Genomic DNA, 22,704 nt, shown 5'->3' on the forward strand with positions numbered 1-22,704 from the left:
CAGGCTCTACTGTATACATGGTCCAGGCTCTACTGTATGCATGGTCCAGGCTCTACTGTATTGTGTTTATGGTCCAGGCTCTACTGTATGTATGGCCCAGGCTCTACTGTATACATGGTCCAGGCTCTACTGTATGCATGGTCCATGCTCTACTGTATGTATGGTCCAGGCTCTACTGTATGTATGGTCCAGGCTCTACTGTATGTATGGTCAAGGCTCTACTGTATGTACTGTCCAGGCTCTACTGTATGTATGGTCCAGGCTCTACTGTATGTATGGTTCAGGCTCTACTGTATGTATGGTCAAGGCTCTACTGTATGTATGGCCCAGGCTCTACTGTATGTGTGGTCCAGGCTCTACTGTATGTATGGTCCAGGCTCTACTGTATGTATGGTCCAGGCTCTACTGTATGTATGGTCAAGGCTCTACTGTATGTATGGCCAAGGCTCTACTGTATGTGTGGTCCAGGCTCTACTGTATGTGTGGTCCAGGCTCTACTGTATGTATGGTCCAGGCTCTACTGTATGTATGGTCCAGGCTCTACTGTATGTGTGGTCCAGGCTCTACTGTATGTGTGGTCCAGGCTCTACTGTATGTGTGGTCCAGACTCTACTGTATGTATGGTCCATGCTCTACTGTATGTATGGTCCAGACTCTACTGTATACATGGTCCAGGCTCTACTGTATGTGTGGTCCAGGCTCTACTGTATGTGTGGTCCAGGCTCTACTGTATGTATGGTCCATGCTCTACTGTATGTATGGTCCAGACTCTACTGTATGTATGGTCCAGGCTCTACTGTATGTGTGGTCCAGGATCTACTGTATGTATGGTCCATGCTCTACTGTATGTATGGTCCAGGCTCTACTGTATGTATGGTCCAGGCTCTACTGTATGTATGGTCCAGGCTCTACTGTATACATGGTCCAGGCTCTACTGTATGTATGGTCCAGGCTCTACTGTATGTATGGTCCAGGCTCTACTGTATGTGTGGTCCAGGCTCTACTGTATGTGTGGTCCAGGCTCTACTGTATGTATGGTCCAGGCTCTACTGTATGTATGGTCCAGGGTCTACTGTATGTATGGTCCAGGCTCTACTGTATGTATGGTCCAGGCTCTACTGTATGTATGGTCCAGGCTCTACTGTATACATGGTCCAGGCTCTACTGTATGCATGGTCCAGGCTCTACTGTATTGTGTTTATGGTCCAGGCTCTACTGTATACATGGTCCAGGCTCTACTGTATACATGGTCCAGGCTCTACTGTATGCATGGTCCATGCTCTACTGTATGTATGGTCCAGGCTCTACTGTATGTATGGTCCAGGCTCTACTGTATGTATGGTCAAGGCTCTACTGTATGTATGGTCCAGGCTCTACTGTATGTATGGTCCAGGCTCTACTGTATACATGGTCCAGGCTCTACTGTATGCATGGTCCAGGCTCTACTTTATTGTGTTTATGGTCCAGGCTCTACTGTATGTATGGCCCAGGCTCTACTGTATACATGGTCCAGGCTCTACTGTATGCATGGTCCATGCTCTACTGTATGTATGGTCCAGGCTCTACTGTATGTATGGTCCAGGCTCTACTGTATGTATGGTCCAGGCTCTACTGTATGTATGGTCCAGGCTCTACTGTATGTATGGTCAAAGCTCTACTGTATGTATGGCCCAGGCTCTACTGTATGTGTGGTCCAGGCTCTACTGTATGTATGGTCCAGGCTCTACTGTATGTATGGTCCAGGATCTACTGTATGTATGGTCAAGGCTCTACTGTATGTATGGCCAAGGCTCTACTGTATGTGTGGTCCAGGCTCTACTGTATGTGTGGTCCAGGCTCTACTGTATGTATGGTCCAGGCTCTACTGTATGTATGGTCCAGGCTCTACTGTATGTATGGTCCAGGCTCTACTGTATGTATGGTCCAGGCTCTACTGTATGTATGGTCCAGGCTCTACTGTATGTATGGTCCAGGCTCTACTGTATGTATGGTCCAGGCTCTACTGTATGTATGGTCCAGGCTCTACTGTACTGTATGTATGGTCCAGGCTCTACTGTATGCATGGTCCAGGCTCTACTGTACTGTGTTTATGGTCCAGGCTCTACTGTATTGTGTTTATGGTCCAGGCTCTACTGTATGTATGGTCCAGGCTCTACTGTATGTATGGTCCAGGCTCTACTGTATGTATGGTCCAGGCTCTACTGTATGTATGGTCCAGGCTCTACTGTATGTATGGTCCAGGCTCTACTGTATGCATGGTCCAGGCTCTACTGTATGCATGGTCCAGGCTCTACTGTATTGTGTTTATGGTCCAGGCTCTACTGTATACATGGTCCAGGCTCTACTGTATACATGGTCCAGGCTCTACTGTATGCATGGTCCATGCTCTACTGTATGTATGGTCCAGGCTCTACTGTATGTATGGTCCAGGCTCAACTGTATGTATGGTCAAGGCTCTACTGTATGTATGGTCCAGGCTCTACTGTATGTACGGTCCAGGCTCTACTGTATACATGGTCCAGGCTCTACTGTATGCATGGTCCAGGCTCTACTTTATTGTGTTTATGGTCCAGGCTCTACTGTATGTATGGCCCAGGCTCTACTGTATACATGGTCCAGGCTCTACTGTATGCATGGTCCATGCTCTACTGTATGTATGGTCCAGGCTCTACTGTATGTATGGTCCAGGCTCTACTGTATGTATGGTCAAGGCTCTACTGTATGTATGGTCCAGGCTCTACTGTATGTATGGTCCAGGCTCTACTGTATGTATGGTCCAGGCTCTACTGTATGTATGGTCAAAGCTCTACTGTATGTATGGCCCAGGCTCTACTGTATGTGTGGTCCAGGCTCTACTGTATGTATGGTCCAGGCTCTACTGTATGTATGGTCCAGGATCTACTGTATGTATGGTCAAGGCTCTACTGTATGTATGGCCAAGGCTCTACTGTATGTGTGGTCCAGGCTCTACTGTATGTGTGGTCCAGGCTCTACTGTATGTATGGTCCAGGCTCTACTGTATGTATGGTCCAGGCTCTACTGTATGTATGGTCCAGGCTCTACTGTATGTATGGTCCAGGCTCTACTGTATGTATGGTCCAGGCTCTACTGTATGTATGGTCCAGGCTCTACTGTATGTATGGTCCAGGCTCTACTGTATGTATGGTCCAGGCTCTACTGTATGTATGGTCCAGGCTCTACTGTATGTATGGTCCAGGCTCTACTGTATGTATGGTCAAAGCTCTACTGTATGTATGGCCCAGGCTCTACTGTGTGGTCCAGGCTCTACTGTATGTATGGTCCAGGCTCTACTGTATGTATGGTCCAGGATCTACTGTATGTATGGTCCAGGCTCTACTGTATGTATGGTCCAGGCTCTACTGTATGTATGGTCCAGGCTCTACTGTATGCATGGTCCAGGCTCTACTGTACTGTGTTTATGGTCCAGGCTCTACTGTATTGTGTTTATGGTCCAGGCTCTACTGTATGTATGGTCCAGGCTCTACTGTATGTATGGTCCAGGCTCTACTGTATGTATGGTCCAGGCTCTACTGTATGTATGGTCCAGGCTCTACTGTATGTATGGTCCAGGCTCTACTGTATGCATGGTCCAGGCTCTACTGTACTGTGTTTATGGTCCAGGCTCTACTGTATTGTGTTTATGGTCCAGGCTCTACTGTATGTATGGTCCAGGCTCTACTGTATGTATGGTCCAGGCTCTACTGTATGTATGGTCCAGGCTCTACTGTATGTATGGTCCAGGCTCTACTGTATGTATGGTCCAGGATCTACTGTATGTATGGTCAAGGCTCTACTGTATGTATGGCCAAGGCTCTACTGTATGTGTGGTCCAGGCTCTACTGTATGTGTGGTCCAGGCTCTACTGTATGTATGGTCCAGGCTCTACTGTATGTATGGTCCAGGCTCTACTGTATGTATGGTCCAGGCTCTACTGTATGTATGGTCCAGGCTCTACTGTATGTATGGTCCAGGCTCTACTGTATGTATGGTCCAGGCTCTACTGTATGTATGGTCCAGGCTCTACTGTATGTATGGTCCAGGCTCTACTGTATGTATGGTCCAGGCTCTACTGTATGTATGGTCCAGGCTCTACTGTATGTATGGTCAAAGCTCTACTGTATGTATGGCCCAGGCTCTACTGTGTGGTCCAGGCTCTACTGTATGTATGGTCCAGGCTCTACTGTATGTATGGTCCAGGATCTACTGTATGTATGGTCCAGGCTCTACTGTATGTATGGTCCAGGCTCTACTGTATGTATGGTCCAGGCTCTACTGTATGCATGGTCCAGGCTCTACTGTACTGTGTTTATGGTCCAGGCTCTACTGTATTGTGTTTATGGTCCAGGCTCTACTGTATGTATGGTCCAGGCTCTACTGTATGTATGGTCCAGGCTCTACTGTATGTATGGTCCAGGCTCTACTGTATGTATGGTCCAGGCTCTACTGTATGTATGGTCCAGGCTCTACTGTATGCATGGTCCAGGCTCTACTGTACTGTGTTTATGGTCCAGGCTCTACTGTATTGTGTTTATGGTCCAGGCTCTACTGTATGTATGGTCCAGGCTCTACTGTATGTATGGTCCAGGCTCTACTGTATGTATGGTCCAGGCTCTACTGTATGTATGGTCCAGGCTCTACTGTATGTATGGTCCAGGCTCTACTGTATTGTGTTTATGGTCCAGGCTCTACTGTATTGTGTTTATGGTCCAGGCTCTACTGTATGTATGGTCCAGGCTCTACTGTATGCATGGTCCAGGCTCTACTGTATTGTTTTTATGGTCCAGGCTCTACTGTATGTATGGTCCAGGCTCTACTGTATGTATGGTCCAGGCTGTACTGTATGTATGGTCCAGGCTCTACTGTATGTATGGTCCAGGCTCTACTGTATGTATGGTCCAGACTCTACTGTATGTATGGTCCAGGCTCTACTGTATGTGTGGTCCAGGCTCTACTGTATGTATGGTCCAGGCTCTACTGTATGTGTGGTCCAGGCTCTACTGTATACATGGTCCAAGCTCTACTGTATGTATGGTCCAGGCTCTACTGTATGTATGGTCCAGGCTCTACTGTATTGTGTTTATGGTCCAGGCTCTACTGTATGTATGGTCCAGGCTCTACTGTATGCATGGTCCAGGCTCTACTGTATGTATGGTCCAGGCTCTACTGTATGTATGGTCCAGGCTCTACTGTATGTATGGTCCAGGCTCTACTGTATGTATGGTCCAGGCTCTACTGTATTGTGTTTATGGTCCAGGCTCTACTGTATTGTGTTTATGGTCCAGGCTCTACTGTATGTATGGTCCATTCTCTACTGTATGTATGGTCCAGGCTCTACTGTATGTATGGTCCAGGCTCTACTGTTTGTATGGTCCAGGCTCTACTGTTTGTATGGTCCAGGCTCTACTGTATTGTGTTTATGGTCCAGGCTCTACTGTATGTATGGTCCAGGCTCTACTGTATGTATGGCCCAGGCTCTACTGTATGTATGGCCCAGGCTCTACTGTATGTATGGCCCAGGCTCCACTGTATGTGTGGTCCAGGCTCTACTGTATGTATGGTCCAGGCTCTACTGTATGTATGGTCCAGGCTCTACTGTATACATGGTCCAGGCTCTACTGTATTTATGGTCCAGGCTCTACTGTATGTATGGTCCAGGCTCTACTGTATGTGTGGTCCAGGCTCTACTGTATGTAGGGTCCAGGCTCTACTGTTTGTATGGCCCAGGCTCTACTGTATGTATGGTCCAGGCTCTACTGTATGTATGGCCCAGGCTCTACTGTATGTATGGTCCAGGCTCTACTGTATGTATGGTCCAGGCTCTACTGTATACATGGTCCAGGCTCTACTGTATTTATGGTCCAGGCTCTACTGTATGTATGGTCCAGGCTCTACTGTATGTGTGGTCCAGGCTCTACTGTATGTGTGGTCCAGGCTCTACTGTATGTATTGTCCATGCTCTACTGTATGTATGGTCCAGACTCTACTGTATGTATGGTCCAGGCTCTACTGTATGTGTGGTCCAGGATCTACTGTATGTATGGTCCATGCTCTACTGTATGTATGGTCCAGGCTCTACTGTATGTATGGTCCAGGCTCTACTGTATGTATGGTCCAGGCTCTACTGTATGTATGGTCCAGGCTCTACTGTATACATGGTCCAGGCTCTACTGTATGTATGGTCCAGGCTCTACTGTATGTATGGTCCAGGCTCTACTGTATGTATGGTCCAGGCTCTACTGTATGTGTGGTCCAGGCTCTACTGTATGTGTGGTCCAGGCTCTACTGTATGTATGGTCCAGGCTCTACTGTATGTATGGTCCAGGCTCTACTGTATGTATGGTCCAGGCTCTACTGTATGTATGGTCCAGGCTCTACTGTATGTATGGTCCAGGCTCTACTGTATGTATGGTCCAGGCTCTACTGTATGTATGGTCCAGGCTCTACTGTATGTATGGTCCAGGCTCTACTGTATTGTGTTTATGGTCCAGGCTCTACTGTATTGTGTTTATGGTCCAGGCTCTACTGTATGTATGGTCCAGGCTCTACTGTATGCATGGTCCAGGCTCTACTGTATTGTTTTTATGGTCCAGGCTCTACTGTATGTATGGTCCAGGCTCTACTGTATGTATGGTCCAGGCTGTACTGTATGTATGGTCCAGGCTCTACTGTATGTATGGTCCAGGCTCTACTGTATGTATGGTCCAGACTCTACTGTATGTATGGTCCAGGCTCTACTGTATGTGTGGTCCAGGCTCTACTGTATGTATGGTCCAGGCTCTACTGTATGTGTGGTCCAGGCTCTACTGTATACATGGTCCAAGCTCTACTGTATGTATGGTCCAGGCTCTACTGTATGTATGGTCCAGGCTCTACTGTATTGTGTTTATGGTCCAGGCTCTACTGTATGTATGGTCCAGGCTCTACTGTATGCATGGTCCAGGCTCTACTGTATGTATGGTCCAGGCTCTACTGTATGTATGGTCCAGGCTCTACTGTATGTATGGTCCAGGCTCTACTGTATGTATGGTCCAGGCTCTACTGTATTGTGTTTGTGGTCCAGGCTCTACTGTATTGTGTTTATGGTCCAGGCTCTACTGTATGTATGGTCCATTCTCTACTGTATGTATGGTCCAGGCTCTACTGTATGTATGGTCCAGGCTCTACTGTTTGTATGGTCCAGGCTCTACTGTATTGTGTTTATGGTCCAGGCTCTACTGTATGTATGGTCCAGGCTCTACTGTATGTATGGCCCAGGCTCTACTGTATGTATGGCCCAGGCTCTACTGTATGTATGGCCCAGGCTCCACTGTATGTGTGGTCCAGGCTCTACTGTATGTATGGTCCAGGCTCTACTGTATGTATGGTCCAGGCTCTACTGTATACATGGTCCAGGCTCTACTGTATTTATGGTCCAGGCTCTACTGTATGTATGGTCCAGGCTCTACTGTATGTGTGGTCCAGGCTCTACTGTATGTATGGTCCAGGCTCTACTGTTTGTATGGCCCAGGCTCTACTGTATGTATGGTCCAGGCTCTACTGTATGTATGGCCCAGGCTCTACTGTATGTATGGTCCAGGCTCTACTGTATGTATGGTCCAGGCTCTACTGTATACATGGTCCAGGCTCTACTGTATTTATGGTCCAGGCTCTACTGTATGTATGGTCCAGGCTCTACTGTATGTGTGGTCCAGGCTCTACTGTATGTGTGGTCCAGGCTCTACTGTATGTATTGTCCATGCTCTACTGTATGTATGGTCCAGACTCTACTGTATGTATGGTCCAGGCTCTACTGTATGTGTGGTCCAGGATCTACTGTATGTATGGTCCATGCTCTACTGTATGTATGGTCCAGGCTCTACTGTATGTATGGTCCAGGCTCTACTGTATGTATGGTCCAGGCTCTACTGTATGTATGGTCCAGGCTCTACTGTATACATGGTCCAGGCTCTACTGTATGTATGGTCCAGGCTCTACTGTATGTATGGTCCAGGCTCTACTGTATGTATGGTCCAGGCTCTACTGTATGTGTGGTCCAGGCTCTACTGTATGTGTGGTCCAGGCTCTACTGTATGTATGGTCCAGGCTCTGCTGTATGTATGGTCCAGGCTCTACTGTATGTATGGTCCAGGCTCTACTGTATGTATGGTCCAGGCTCTACTGTATGTATGGTCCAGGCTCTACTGTATGTATGGTCCAGGCTCTACTGTATACATGGTCCAGGCTCTACTGTATGCATGGTCCAGGCTCTACTGTATTGTGTTTATGGTCCAGGCTCTACTGTATACATGGTCCAGGCTCTACTGTATACATGGTCCAGGCTCTACTGTATGCATGGTCCATGCTCTACTGTATGTATGGTCCAGGCTCTACTGTATGTATGGTCCAGGCTCTACTGTATGTATGGTCAAGGCTCTACTGTATGTATGGTCCAGGCTCTACTGTATTGTGTTTATGGTCCAGGCTCTACTGTATGTATGGCCCAGGCTCTACTGTATACATGGTCCAGGCTCTACTGTATGCATGGTCCATGCTCTACTGTATGTATGGTCCAGGCTCTACTGTATGTATGGTCCAGGCTCTACTGTATGTATGGTCAAGGCTCTACTGTATGTATGGTCCAGGCTCTACTGTATGTATGGTCCAGGCTCTACTGTATGTATCGTCCAGGCTCTACTGTATTGTGTTTATGGTCCAGGCTCTACTGTATGTATGGTCCAGGCTCTACTGTATGCATGGTCCAGGCTCTACTGTATGTATGGTCCTGGCTCTACTGTATGCATGGTCCAGGCTCTACTGTATGTATGTTCCAGGCTCTACTGTCTTGTGTTTATGGTCCAGGCTCTACTGTATTGTGTTTATGGTCCAGGCTCTACTGTATGTATGGTCCAGGCTCTACTGTATGTATGGTCCAGGCTCTACTGTATGTGTGGTCAAGGCTCTACTGTATGTATGGTCCAGGCTCTACTGTATGTATGGTCCAGGCTCTACTGTATGTGTGGTCCAGGCTCTACTGTATGTGTGGTCCAGGCTCTACTGTATGTGTGGTCCAGACTCTACTGTATGTATGGTCCATGCTCTACTGTATGTATGGTCCAGACTCTACTGTATACATGGTCCAGGCTCTACTGTATGTGTGGTCCAGGCTCTACTGTATGTGTGGTCCAGGCTCTACTGTATGTATTGTCCATGCTCTACTGTATGTATGGTCCAGACTCTACTGTATGTATGGTCCAGGCTCTACTGTATGTGTGGTCCAGGATCTACTGTATGTATGGTCCATGCTCTACTGTATGTATGGTCCAGGCTCTACTGTATGTATGGTCCAGGCTCTACTGTATGTATGGTCCAGGCTCTACTGTATGTATGGTCCAGGCTCTACTGTATACATGGTCCAGGCTCTACTGTATGTATGGTCCAGGCTCTACTGTATGTATGGTCCAGGCTCTACTGTATGTATGGTCCAGGCTCTACTGTATGTGTGGTCCAGGCTCTACTGTATGTGTGGTCCAGGCTCTACTGTATGTGTGGTCCAGGCTCTACTGTATGTGTGGTCCAGGCTCTACTGTATGTATGGTCCAGGCTCTACTGTATGTATGGTCCAGGCTCTACTGTATGTGTGGTCCAGGCTCTACTGTATGTGTGGTCCAGGCTCTACTGTATGTGTGGTCCAGACTCTACTGTATGTATGGTCCATGCTCTACTGTATGTATGGTCCAGACTCTACTGTATACATGGTCCAGGCTCTACTGTATGTGTGGTCCAGGCTCTACTGTATGTATGGTCCAGGCTCTACTGTATGTATGGTCCAGGCTCTACTGTATGTGTGGTCCAGGCTCTACTGTATGTGTGGTCCAGGCTCTACTGTATGTATGGTCCAGGCTCTACTGTATGTATGGTCCAGGCTCTACTGTATACATGGTCCAGGCTCTACTGTATGCATGGTCCAGGCTCTACTGTATTGTGTTTATGGTCCAGGCTCTACTGTATACATGGTCCAGGCTCTACTGTATACATGGTCCAGGCTCTACTGTATGCATGGTCCATGCTCTACTGTATGTATGGTCCAGGCTCTACTGTATGTATGGTCCAGGCTCTACTGTACTGTGTTTATGGTCCAGGCTCTACTGTATGTATGGTCCATTCTCTACTGTATGTATGGTCCAGGCTCTACTGTATGTATGGTCCAGGCTCTACTGTATGTATGGTCCAGGCTCTACTGTATTGTGTTTATGGTCCAGGCTCTACTGTATGTATGGTCCAGGCTCTACTGTATGTATGGCCCAGGCTCTACTGTATGTATGGTCCAGGCTCTACTGTATGTATGGTCCAGGCTCTACTGTATGTGTGGTCCAGGCTCTACTGTATGTATGGTCCAGGCTCTACTGTATGTATGGTCCAGGCTCTACTGTATGTATGGTCCAGGCTCTACTGTATTGTGTTTATGGTCCAGGCTCTACTGTATGTATGGTCCAGGCTCTACTGTATGCATGGTCCAGGCTCTACTGTATGTATGGTCCAGGCTCTACTGTATGTATGGCCCAGGCTCTACTGTATGTATGGCCCAGGCTCTACTGTATGTATGGTCCAGGCTCTACTGTATGTGTGGTCCAGGCTCTACTGTATGTATGGTCCAGGCTCTACTGTATGTATGGCCCAGGCTCTACTGTATGTATGGTCCAGGCTCTACTGTATGTATGGCCCAGGCTCTACTGTATGTATGGTCCAGGCTCTACTGTATGTATGGTCCAGGCTCTACTGTATACATGGTCCAGGCTCTACTGTATTTATGGTCCAGGCTCTACTGTATGTATGGTCCAGGCTCTACTGTATGTGTGGTCCAGGCTCTACTGTATGTATGGTCCAGGCTCTGCTGTATGTATGGTCCAGGCTCTACTGTATGTATGGTCCAGGCTCTACTGTATGTATGGTCCAGGCTCTACTGTATGTATGGTCCAGGCTCTACTGTATGTATGGTCCAGGCTCTACTGTATGTATGGTCCAGACTCTACTGTATACATGGTCCAAGCTCTACTGTATGTATGGTCCAGGCTCTACTGTATGTATCGTCCAGGCTCTACTGTATTGTGTTTATGGTCCAGGCTCTACTGTATGTATGGTCCAGGCTCTACTGTATGCATGGTCCAGGCTCTACTGTATGTATGGTCCAGGCTCTACTGTATGCATGGTCCAGGCTCTACTGTATGTATGTTCCAGGCTCTACTGTATTGTGTTTATGGTCCAGGCTCTACTGTATTGTGTTTATGGTCCAGGCTCTACTGTATATATGGTCCAGGCTCTACTGTATGTATGGTCCAGGCTCTACTGTATGTATGGTCCAGGCTCTACTGTATGTATGGTCCAGGCTCTACTGTATGTATGGTCCAGGCTCTACTGTATGTATGGTCCAGGCTCTACTGTATGTATGGTCCAGGCTCTACTGTATGTGTGGTCCAGGCTCTACTGTATTGTGTTTATGGTCCAGGCTCTACTGTATGTATGGTCCAGACTCTACTGTATACATGGTCCAGGCTCTACTGTATGTATGGTCCAGGCTCTACTGTATGTATGGTCCAGGCTCTACTGTATGTATGGTCCAGGCTCTACTGTATGTGTGGTCCAGGCTCTACTGTATGTATGGTCCAGGCTCTACTGTATGTATGGTCCAGGCTCTACTGTATGTATGGTCCAGGCTCTACTGTATGTATGGTCCAGGCTCTACTGTATGTATGGTCCAGGCTCTACTGTATGTATGGTCCAGGCTCTACTGTACTGTATGTATGGTCCAGGCTCTACTGTATGCATGGTCCAGGCTCTACTCTACTGTGTTTATGGTCCAGGCTCTACTGTATTGTGTTTATGGTCCAGGCTCTACTGTATGTATGGTCCAGGCTCTACTGTATGTATGGTCCAGGCTCTACTGTATGTATGGTCCAGGCTCTACTGTATGTATGGTCCAGGCTCTACTGTATGTATGGTCCAGGCTCTACTGTATGCATGGTCCAGGCTCTACTGTACTGTGTTTATGGTCCAGGCTCTACTGTATTGTGTTTATGGTCCAGGCTCTACTGTATGTATGGTCCAGGCTCTACTGTATGTATGGTCCAGGCTCTACTGTATGTATGGTCCAGGCTCTACTGTATGTATGGTCCAGGCTCTACTGTATGTATGGTCCAGGCTCTACTGTATGTATGGTCCAGGCTCTACTGTATGTATGGCCCAGGCTCTACTGTATGTATGGTCCAGACTCTACTGTATGTATGGTCCAGGCTCTACTGTATGTGTGGTCCAGGCTCTACTGTATGTATGGTCCAAGCTCTACTGTATGTATGGTCCAGGCTCTACTGTATGTATGGTCCAGGCTCTACTGTATTGTGTTTATGGTCCAGGCTCTACTGTATGTATGGTCCAGGCTCTACTGTATGCATGGTCCAGGCTCTACTGTATGTATGGTCCAGGCTCTACTGTATGTATGGTCCAGGCTCTACTGTATGTATGGTCCAGGCTCTACTGTATGTATGGTCCAGGCTCTACTGTATTGTGTTTATGGTCCAGGCTCTACTGTATTGTGTTTATGGTCCAGGCTCTACTGTATGTATGGTCCATTCTCTACTGTATGTATGGTCCAGGCTCTACTGTATGTATGGTCCAGGCTCTACTGTATGTATGGTCCAGGCTCTACTGTATTGTGTTTATGGTCCAGGCTCTACTGTATGTATGGTCCAGGCTCTACTGTATGTATGGCCCAGGCTCTACTGTATGTATGGTCCAGGCTCTACTGTATGTATGGCCCAGGCTCCACTGTATGTGTGGTCCAGGCTCTACTGTATGTATGGTCCAGGCTCTACTGTATGTATGGCCCAGGCTCTACTGTATGTATGGTCCAGGCTCTACTGTATGTATGGTCCAGGCTCTACTGTATGTGTGGTCCAGGCTCTACTGTATGTATGGTCCAGGCTCTACTGTATGTGTGGTCCAGGCTCTACTGTATGTATGGTCCAGGCTCTACTGTATGTGTGGTCCAGGCTCTACTGTATGTATGGTCCAGGCTCTGCTGTATGTATGGTCCAGGCTCTACTGTATGTATAGTCCAGGCTCTACTGTATGTATAGTCCAGGCTCTACTGTATGTATGGTCCAGGCTCTACTGTATGTATGGTCCAGGCTCTACTGTATGTATGGTCCAGACTCTACTGTATGTATGGTCCAGGCTCTACTGTATGTGTTGTCCAGGCTCTACTGTATGTATGGTCCAGGCTCTACTGTATGTGTGGTCCAGGCTCGACTGTATACATGGTCCAAGCTCTACTGTATGTATGGTCCAGGCTCTACTGTATGTATCGTCCAGGCTCTACTGTATTGTGTTTATGGTCCAGGCTCTACTGTATGTATGGTCCAGGCTCTACTGTATGCATGGTCCAGGCTCTACTGTATGTATGGTCCAGGCTCTACTGTATGCATGGTCCAGGCTCTACTGTATGTATGTTCCAGGCTCTACTGTATTGTGTTTATGGTCCAGGCTCTACTGTATTGTGTTTATGGTCCAGGCTCTACTGTATGTATGGTCCAGGCTCTACTGTATGTATGGTCCAGGCTCTACTGTATGTATGGTCCAGGCTCTACTGTATTGTGTTTATGGTCCAGGCTCTACTGTATGTATGGTCCAGGCTCTACTGTATGTATGGCCCAGGCTCTACTGTATGTGTGGTCCAGGCTCTACTGTATGTATGGTCCAGGCTCTACTGTATGTATGGCCCAGGCTCTACTGTATGTATGGTCCAGGCTCTACTGTATGTATTGTCCAGGCTCTACTGTATGTATGGTCCAGGCTCTACTGTATTGTGTGTATGGTCCAGGCTCTACTGTATGTTTGGCCCAGGCTCTACTGTATGTATGGTCCAGGCTCTACTGTATACATGGTCCAGGCTCTACTGTATACATGGTCCAGGCTCTACTGTATGCATGGTCCAGGCTCTACTGTATGCATGGTCCAGGCTCTACTGTATGCATGGTCCAGGCTCTACTGTATGCATGGTCCATGCTCTACTGTACTGTATGGTCCATGCTCTACTGTACTGTATGGTCCATGCTCTACTGTACTGTATGGTCCATGCTCTACTGTATGCATGGTCCATGCTATACTGTACTGTGTGGTCCAGGCTCTACTGCACTGCATTTATGGTCCATTCTCTACTGTACGGTATGTCTTGTCCAGGCTCTACGGTACTGTATGGTCCATGCTATACTGTACTGTATGCTCCATGCTCTACTGTACTGTGTGGTCCAGGCTCTACTGTACTGCATTTATGGTCCATGCTCTACTGTACTGTATGTCTTGTCCAGGCTCTACTGTATGGTATGTATGGTCCAGGGTCTCTGATTGTGTGTACTGTGGGACGTGGTTGACAGCAGTCACAGTACACCAGAAGACGAATTTCTGATGTAACAGTTAAAGTACAAATAAAGTACTGTTGCATTAGTTTTGTGGCGTTATGAGTTTTAACTAAAGTTTTCTGTATGTGTGCCATAGAGATGCAGCCTGGGAGCTGGAAGAAAATGCCTATGGAGAGTTATTGCAGGTGTACCAGCACTGTGATGCCAAAAAATGTCTCTCCCACAGTGGTCGGACATATTCTTCACGCACTGGGTAAGCTCTAATGTTGTGTGTGTGTGTGTGGCTGAAATGGTTGACGAACCAAAATGTGTTTATCTCTAAAATGAATTTGGGTCTCACTCATATGTCTTTTTGGTTTTCAGATGGTTTCAAATTCTGCGCTGTGCCCTCTGTGGCTCTAGTGGCACCCATCGAAAATGTGGTTCCCTCAAACTTGACGAGACTAACTGGGCTTGTGAGGACTGTGCAGGATCTGTGGATGGGACAGGTAGGTTATTTGCCGTACTGTGTCTGTTTTGATCTAACTGGGCAAGTTATGACCAGACCAGTTATGATTGGAATGAAGAACTGCTTTTATTGTCTTTATAAAGTCTATTCTCTCTCTGATAATCATTGTTATTTCTTGTTTAGCTTCACTCCCCAGACACACTGACTCTCCACAGCCCGGTGGGCAGAGAAGAAGCAGGACTTCTAAAAGGAGTCTCACACTGACCCCTCGCCAATCACCCATAGTCTGTAAAAGGTACAGTACATTATTGTTTAGCATTTTTTTCACACAAAAATCCTTGGCGCCTTTCAGCCAGTCTATTGATAGTGAACACACGTTGCACCAGGGGGCATAGCTTCAAAACCTGACTGGCACGGCTTCAAGCCCTGACTGCGCCGCTTTCCATTCCAAGTCTCCTCTCTCCCCATCTCAATAACTTAACCATTGTATCTATCAATAAAAACTATCAAATACATTTAGAAAAATACTTCAAATTTGTTGTACTTGCCGTCATAGACCAAGTCCAAATGTTTTCTAGGGGACTTGTTTTTTGGTCTTACCTTATATGTTGTGCTAAGAACACATTGGAGATAAACATAGATTATTTAATGATTGGCAGGACATTTTTGTTGGGAGGCTCTGCTAGAGAGATCCTACAGGAGCTTGCCAGTCAGACTTCACAGCACCAACTATCCATGCCAGTGGTGGTGAATGGAAACAAGGTCCTGGAGGCTGCCATGGAGCTAGTGAAGAGGAGTGACTTCAACCCGTCCCATGCCCTTGCAGTGAGATTCACAAGCAGCAAGCACAGTTCCAGCCCAGACACCTGCCCTGGCAACACCCGGCACTTCCTCAGGCTCCTGGTGCAGCAGCTCCAGAACACTGTCTTTGAAGGTCCGGATGGTGCCAAGACCCTGACCCTCGATGCACGAGGTAGGTCAATACCACCCCCATACAAACACTCTCCAGCTTTCAGTCATAAACTGACGCTAGCACCATCACTTGCTTGTTGCTAGAAGTTTTGGGTCATGAACTCACATTCATAGTAACATTTGGGAGTTACAGTTGAAGTCGGAAGTTTACATACACCTTAGCCAAATACATTTAAATTCAGTTTTTCACAATTCCTGACATTTAATCCTTGTAAAAATTCCCTGTCTTGGGTCAGTTAGGATCATCACTTAAGAATGTGAAATGTCAGAATAATAGTAGAGAGAGTGATTTATTTCAGCTTTTATTTATTTCACCACATTCCCGGTGGGTCAGAAGTTTATATACACTCAATTAGTATTTGGTAGCATTGCCTATAAATTGTTTAACTTGGGTCAAACGTTTCGGGTAGCCTTCCACAAGCTTCCCACAATAAGTTGGGTGAATTTTGGCCCATTCCTTCTGACAGAGCTGGTGTAACTGAGTCAGGTTTGTAGGCCTCCTTACTCGCATGCACTTTTTCAGTTCTGCCCACAAATGTTCTATAGGATTGAGGTCATGGCTTTATGATCGCCACTTCAATACCTTGACTTTGTTGTCCTTAAGCCATTTTGTCACAACTTTGGAAGTATGCTTGGGGTCATTGTCCATTTGGAAGACCCATTTGCGACCAAGCTTTAACTTCCTGACTGATGTCTTGAGATGATGCTTCAATATATCCACATACTTTTCCTCCCTCATGATGCCATCTATTTTGTGAAGTGCACCAGTCCCTCCTGCAGCAAAGCACCCCCACAACATGATGGCTGATTTCTTTTGATTTTCCCATGATGTCAAGCAAAGAGGCACTGAGTTTGAAGGTAGGCCTTGAAATACATCCACAAGGACACCTCAAATGATGTCAATTAGCCTATCAGAAGCTTCTAAAGCCATGACATCATTTTCTGGAATTTTCCAAGCTGTTTAAAGGCACAGTCAACTTACTGTATACAAACTTCTGACTCACTGGAATTGTGATACAGTGAATTTTAAGTGAAATAATCTGTCTGTAAACAATTGTTGGAAAAATTACTTGTGTCATGCACAAAGTAGATGTCCTAACCGACTTGCCAAAACTATAGTTTGTTATCAAGAAATTTGTGGAGTGGTTGAAAAACGAGTTTTAATGACTCCAACCTAAGTGTATATAAACTTCCGACTTCAACTGTATATTGTTATCAAATACTGGGGATGTGGTTTCGATCTGTTCTCAGCTTCTGTCAGTGCTTGACTTGGACTGAAATAGGTGCCGGTACTCATTTTGGTTGCTGTATATATTTAGGTGCAGGAGCTCCACAATACTTTGGGCTAATATTCTATAAGAGGAACAGGAGCTCAAGTAGTAGAACATTTGAGGTGCTGGTACTCAGCTCTGGGGAGCTCCTGCCCAAGTCAAGTGCTGGCTTCTCTATGTTGTCTCATTTCTATGTCCTGTTTCCCTAGCTCTGAGGGAGGACGTCTACTTTGACGTGGGGTGTCTTCTGTCCCTGAGTCTGGTCCACGGGGGACCTCCTCTGGGCTTCTTCTCCAGGGCTCTCTACCTGTGTCTGTTCAACTTCCCCAGGGATACACCTCTCACTGTGGAAGACATGGGCAGCACTGTGTTCACAGACAAAGTCAAGAAGGTACATATTTTAACATGTCTCTTTACTCTCTTAGATGCTGAATAGATTGATTTAGTTGGACCTTCTAATGTTACAAAGGCTTTAAAGGATTGGTTCACAATTTATGAACCAAATCTCTATTTTTGATGGAAATGGCGTGTTGTAGAAGGGTCCTGACGCTTTTTTTTCGATTTCACTTGTTTTTGAGAAACTGTCCCCACACGCAATATACTTCCTCACTGCTCGTTCTACAACATGGAGGCTATGGAAAAATATAAACAAGGGTTCCAAAAATACCCAAATACTTCCTTTTGGAAAGGTTCTTCTCTGTGTAGCCCCGCAGAACAGCCAGTAAGGGGAGAACGCTCGAGTCTAACAAAATGGAACATAACTTTGCTAATAAATTCTGAATTACCCAATTTCATGTGTACAACATCTAAAGACCCGTATCACTATAGTGAGAGCTTTGCCGTTGCTAAAAGGACATATTTGGGTGTTTTTGGAGGCTTGTTCACGTTTTTCCGTAACCCCATAATGCAGAACGAGCAATGAGGAAGTCTATTACAAGTGGGGATAGTTCCTCAAAACCAAGTAAAATTGCTAAAAAAGTGTCTGGACCCTATAGCATGCCATTTACATCAAAAATAAAGATTTGGTTCAAAAATTGTTAACCAATCCTTTAACTCATACGACATCTCTTTTGGTTCAGATTCAGGAATCCAAGTCCTTGGAGGAATTGAGAGAGGCAATGGAGTCAGCTTCAGAATACCTGGAAGTGGCTGGGTGCACAAGACCAGTTGAGAGCCTTTCGGACAAAGATACACTCGTTAAAGACATTGTAAGCTTCCACCTAATAACAAGAATGCAGTTACCCGTCCAAAGGTTTGTATGACTATGGGTATTTCCTTTAGAAAAGGGGTACCTTTTTGACTCTGTTTCACATTCAACATGTTCTATCATTGCTCAAACATATTTTAAACTGTCACTAGTATTCTACTGTAACTATGTTTGAGACATTGTAATCCTGGTTTCTGTTAAATATATTTTGTTTAACTTTGTGTTTGTAGGTTCTGTGAGGGTCTGAAAACCCTTGGTGTGTTTGACCAGGTCCAGATGTTTCCAGGAGCCTTTGTTGGTCTGTTCTGTTCCTCTCATGACAAGCTGACTGCTGACACCATGGCAGCTCTCTTCACTGTTCAGTTTTCAGACCAGGAAGAGACCGCAGGGAAGGAGGCCGCTGTGGTCACCTTTTGGAGACACTACCTATTGGAGTGTGAAGGTATTTGACCTCTAATGACTCAATGATTGATATATTTATTTGATCATTTAAGATATACACTACCGTTCAACAGTTTGGGGTTACTTAGAAATGTAGAAGAGAAGAAGAGCACATTTTTTTGTAACATCAAATTGATCAGAAAGAGTGTAGATATTGTTAATGTTGTAAATTACTATTGTAGCTGGAAACAGCAGATTTTTTTATTTAATATCTACATTGGCGTACAGTGGCCCATTATCAGCAACCATCACTCCTGTGTTCCAATGGCACGTTGTGTTAGCTAATCCAAGTTTATCATTTTAAAAGGCTAATTGATCATTAGAAAACCTTTGACTGGTGTTTTGCGTGTACAATTTAATGAAACTGCCAGTTGAGGACTTGTGAGGCGTCTGTTTCTCAAACTAGACACTCTAATTTACTTGTCCTCTTGCTCAGTTGTGCACCGGGGCCTCCCACTCCTCTTTCTATTCTGGTTAGTGCCCGTTGGCGCTGTTCTGTGAAGGGAGTAGTACACAGCGTTGTACGAGATCTTCAGTTTCTTGCCAATTTCTCGCATGGAATAGCCTTCATTTCTCAGAACAGGAATAGACGGACACGTTTCAGAAGAAAGTTCTTTGTTTCTGGCCATTTTGAGTCTGTAATCGAACCCACAAATGCTGATGCTCCGGATACTCATCTAGTCTAAAGAAGCACAGTTTTATTGTTTCTGTAAGCAGAACAACAGTTTTCAGTTGCGTTAACATAATTGCAAAATGTTTTTATAATGATCAATTAGCCTTTTAAAATGATAAACTTGGATTAGCTAACACAACGTACCATTTGAACACAGGAGTGATGGTTGCTGATAATGGGCCTCTGTACGCCGATGAAGATATTCCATTACAAAATCTGCCGTTTCCAGCTACAATAGTTATTTACAACATTAACAATGTCTACACTGTATTTCTGATCAATTTGATGTCATTTTAATGTACAACATTTTTTACATTTTCTTTCAACAACAAAGACATTTCTAAGTGACCCCAAATTTTTGAACGGTAGTGTACATATCAAGCCAAGAAGAACAAGCCGTACAGACACTTGAAGGCCGTTCAGACAGTGTACTCTACTATTACAATGATATTCAGTAAAACTAACACAATCACATGGATGTCCCCGCCTGTCTCCATATATTACCCATCATCACCAGTCTCTGTTCTCTGGTTTCAGTTGGCAGATGTGCAACGTCGCTAGAGGACGTGCTCATCTTTGCCACTTCAGCTGATGTGGTACCAGCTGTAGGGTTCAGCCCCAGCCCTACCTTATCCTTCCTCCATCCACTGGACCCGGCCGGGGCCTTCCCTGTGAGCCAGCCCAGCTCCAACCGCCTCCTGCTGCCGGTGGTACCTTCCTACCAGGCCTTCAAGAAGCACATGGAGTATGCAGTGTGCCAACTCACAGTCTTGCAGATCATTTGATCACAGACACACAGACAGTATTGATCTATATAAGCTCAACTTTAATAGACTGTCAATGAACTTGTAGGACACATTTCATTTAGATTCTGTACTTCAGTTGATATTTACTCACCTCATAGAGTTTCAGGTTTGTGTAGGGTATTTCCACCACGACAGAGATAATGCGTTTTGTATTATAGGCTTTAGCTGTTGACTTTTAGAAACTATTTTACACTAATTGAATTGTTAGAAAGAGCATTAGTTTAGGTGCTACAATTGTTTGAATGGTCTTTTCTTTGTTTGAATGATATGTTTGGTATGAAATATGTGTTTCTTTCTCTTTTGGGATTCTCTTTGACATATTTTATGTTGTACATACTGAGGTGTGTCAATGTTTTCTGTTACGTTTTGTCAATTATATGCTACATTTTCTATTTTTGTGATTGGTCTGTTGTTTTTTATGTACTGTTCAGGTTGCATGCCTTATTTGTTTTGGCTTTGTATGTATTTTCTATGTTTATTAACTTCATTCTCAAGCATTTTACTCATGCCAAATTAAACATTTGCATTTACTCTCTGAAATATTCCTGCAATGGTCGATTCTCCCCCCCAACATCGGTATTCAAAATGCATGAGATAAGTGCATTTCACTAGACCCTATTACTTTGCCATCATATTTCCTAGTGAGGATCTGGGAATCATAATTGAGTCAAGCAGACCAGTGATGTAGATTTGATTTCCTATTTACAATCTAAGAGTAAAGTAGGGGCTACTCCATCAAAATGTGTGATAGCAAAGCCCAGGTACACCCTCATGTACATGATGCCGTTCAAAACAACTCTTGAGTTCAGAAATCTCTGACTTCCCAAGACAACTGGGAACTGGGGGAAAAGAAACAAGCTCCGACTAGGAAAAACTGAACCAAAATACACTGCTCAAAAAATAAAGGGAACACTTAAACAATACAATGTAACTCCAAGTCAATCACACTTCTGTGAAATCAAACTGTCCACTTAGGAAGCAACACTGATTGACAATAAATTTCACATGCTGTTGTGCAAATGGAATAGACAACAGGTGGAAATTATAGGCAATTAGCAAGACACCCCCAATAAAGGAGTAGTTCTGTAGGTGGTGACCACTTCTCAGTTCCTATGCTTCCTGGCTGATGTTTTGGTCACTTTTGAATGCTGGCGGTGCTTTCACTCTAGTGGTAGCATGAGACGGAGTCTACAACCCACACAAGTGGCTCAGGTAGTGCAGCTCATCCAGGATGAGACATCAATGCGAGCTGTGGCAAGAAGGTTTGCTGTGTCTGTCAGCGTAGTGTCCAGAGCATGGAGGCGCTACCAGGAGACAGGCCAGTACATCAGGAGACGTGGAGGGGGCCGTAGGAGGGCAACAACCCAGCAGCCGGACCGCTACCTCAGCCTTTCTGCAAGGAGGAGCAGGAGGAGCACTCCCAGAGCCCTGCAAAATGACCTCCAGCAGGCCACAAATGTGCATGTGTCTGCTCAAACGGTCAGAAACAGACTCCATGAGTGCCCAACGTCCACAGGTGGGGGTTGTGCTTTACAGCCCAACACCGTGCAGGACGTTTGGCATTTGCCAGAGAACACCAAGATTGGCAAATTCGCCACTGGCGCCCTGTGCTCTTCACAGATGAAAGCAGGTTCACACTGAGCACATGTGACAGACGTGACAGAGTCTGGAGACGCCGTGGAGAACGTTCTGCTGCCTGCAACATCCTCCAGCATGACCGGTTTGGCGGTGGGTCAGTCATGGTGTGGGGTGGCATTTCTTTGGGGGGCAGCACAGCCCTCCATGTGCTCGCCAGAGGTAGCCTGGCTGCCATTAGGTACCGAGATGAGATCCTCAGACCTCTTGTGAGACCATATGCTGGTGCGGTTGGCCCTGGGTTCCTCCTAATGCAAGACAATGCTAGACCTCATGTGGCTGGAGTGTGTCAGCAGTTCCTGCAGGAGGAAGGCATTAATGCTATGGACTGGCCCGCCCGTTCCCCAGACCTGAATCCAATTGAGCACATCTGCTCCATCCACCAACGCCACGTTGCACCACAGACTATCCAGGAGTTGGCGGATGCTTTAGTCCAGGTCTAGGAGGAGATCCCTCAGGAGACCATCCGCCACCTCATCAGGAGCATGCCCAGGCGTTGTGGGGAGTTCATACAGGCACGTGGAGGCCACACACACTACTGAGCCTCATTTTGACTTGTTTTAAGGACATTTCATCAAAGTTGGATCAGCCTGTAGTGTGGGTTTCCACTTTAATTTTGAGTGTGACTCCAAATCCAGACCTCCATGGGTTGATAAATTTGATTTCCATTGATAATTTTGGTGTGATTTTGTTGTCAGCACATTCAACTATGTAAAGAAAAAAGTATTTAATGAGAATATTTCATTAATTCAGATCTAGGATGTGTTATTTTAGTGTTCCCTTTATTTTTTTGAGCAGTGTATAAATGCAACATGTAAAGCGCTGGTCCCATGTTTCATG

General features: G+C 45.9%; 1 protein-coding gene across 1 annotated transcript in view; it reads left to right on the forward strand.

Annotated features, from left to right (window-relative positions):
* LOC139383681 (G2/M phase-specific E3 ubiquitin-protein ligase-like) overlaps positions 1 to 20,769 on the forward strand; it is a 65,974-nt gene extending 45,205 nt beyond the window's left edge. The window contains exons 8-15 of the mRNA XM_071128223.1: positions 14,548 to 14,664; positions 14,775 to 14,899; positions 15,043 to 15,154; positions 15,519 to 15,832; positions 17,312 to 17,493; positions 18,182 to 18,354; positions 18,540 to 18,751; positions 19,961 to 20,769. Of these exons, the coding sequence (XP_070984324.1) occupies positions 14,548 to 14,664; positions 14,775 to 14,899; positions 15,043 to 15,154; positions 15,519 to 15,832; positions 17,312 to 17,493; positions 18,182 to 18,354; positions 18,540 to 18,751; positions 19,961 to 20,208 (1,483 nt within the window). The 3' untranslated portion in view covers positions 20,209 to 20,769. The remainder of the gene's footprint in view (positions 1 to 14,547; positions 14,665 to 14,774; positions 14,900 to 15,042; positions 15,155 to 15,518; positions 15,833 to 17,311; positions 17,494 to 18,181; positions 18,355 to 18,539; positions 18,752 to 19,960) is intronic.
* Positions 20,770 to 22,704: the final 1,935 nt, after the last annotated feature.

Source organism: Oncorhynchus clarkii, chromosome 25 (assembly GCF_045791955.1).
Source record: "Oncorhynchus clarkii lewisi isolate Uvic-CL-2024 chromosome 25, UVic_Ocla_1.0, whole genome shotgun sequence".
NCBI lineage: Eukaryota > Metazoa > Chordata > Actinopteri > Salmoniformes > Salmonidae > Oncorhynchus > Oncorhynchus clarkii.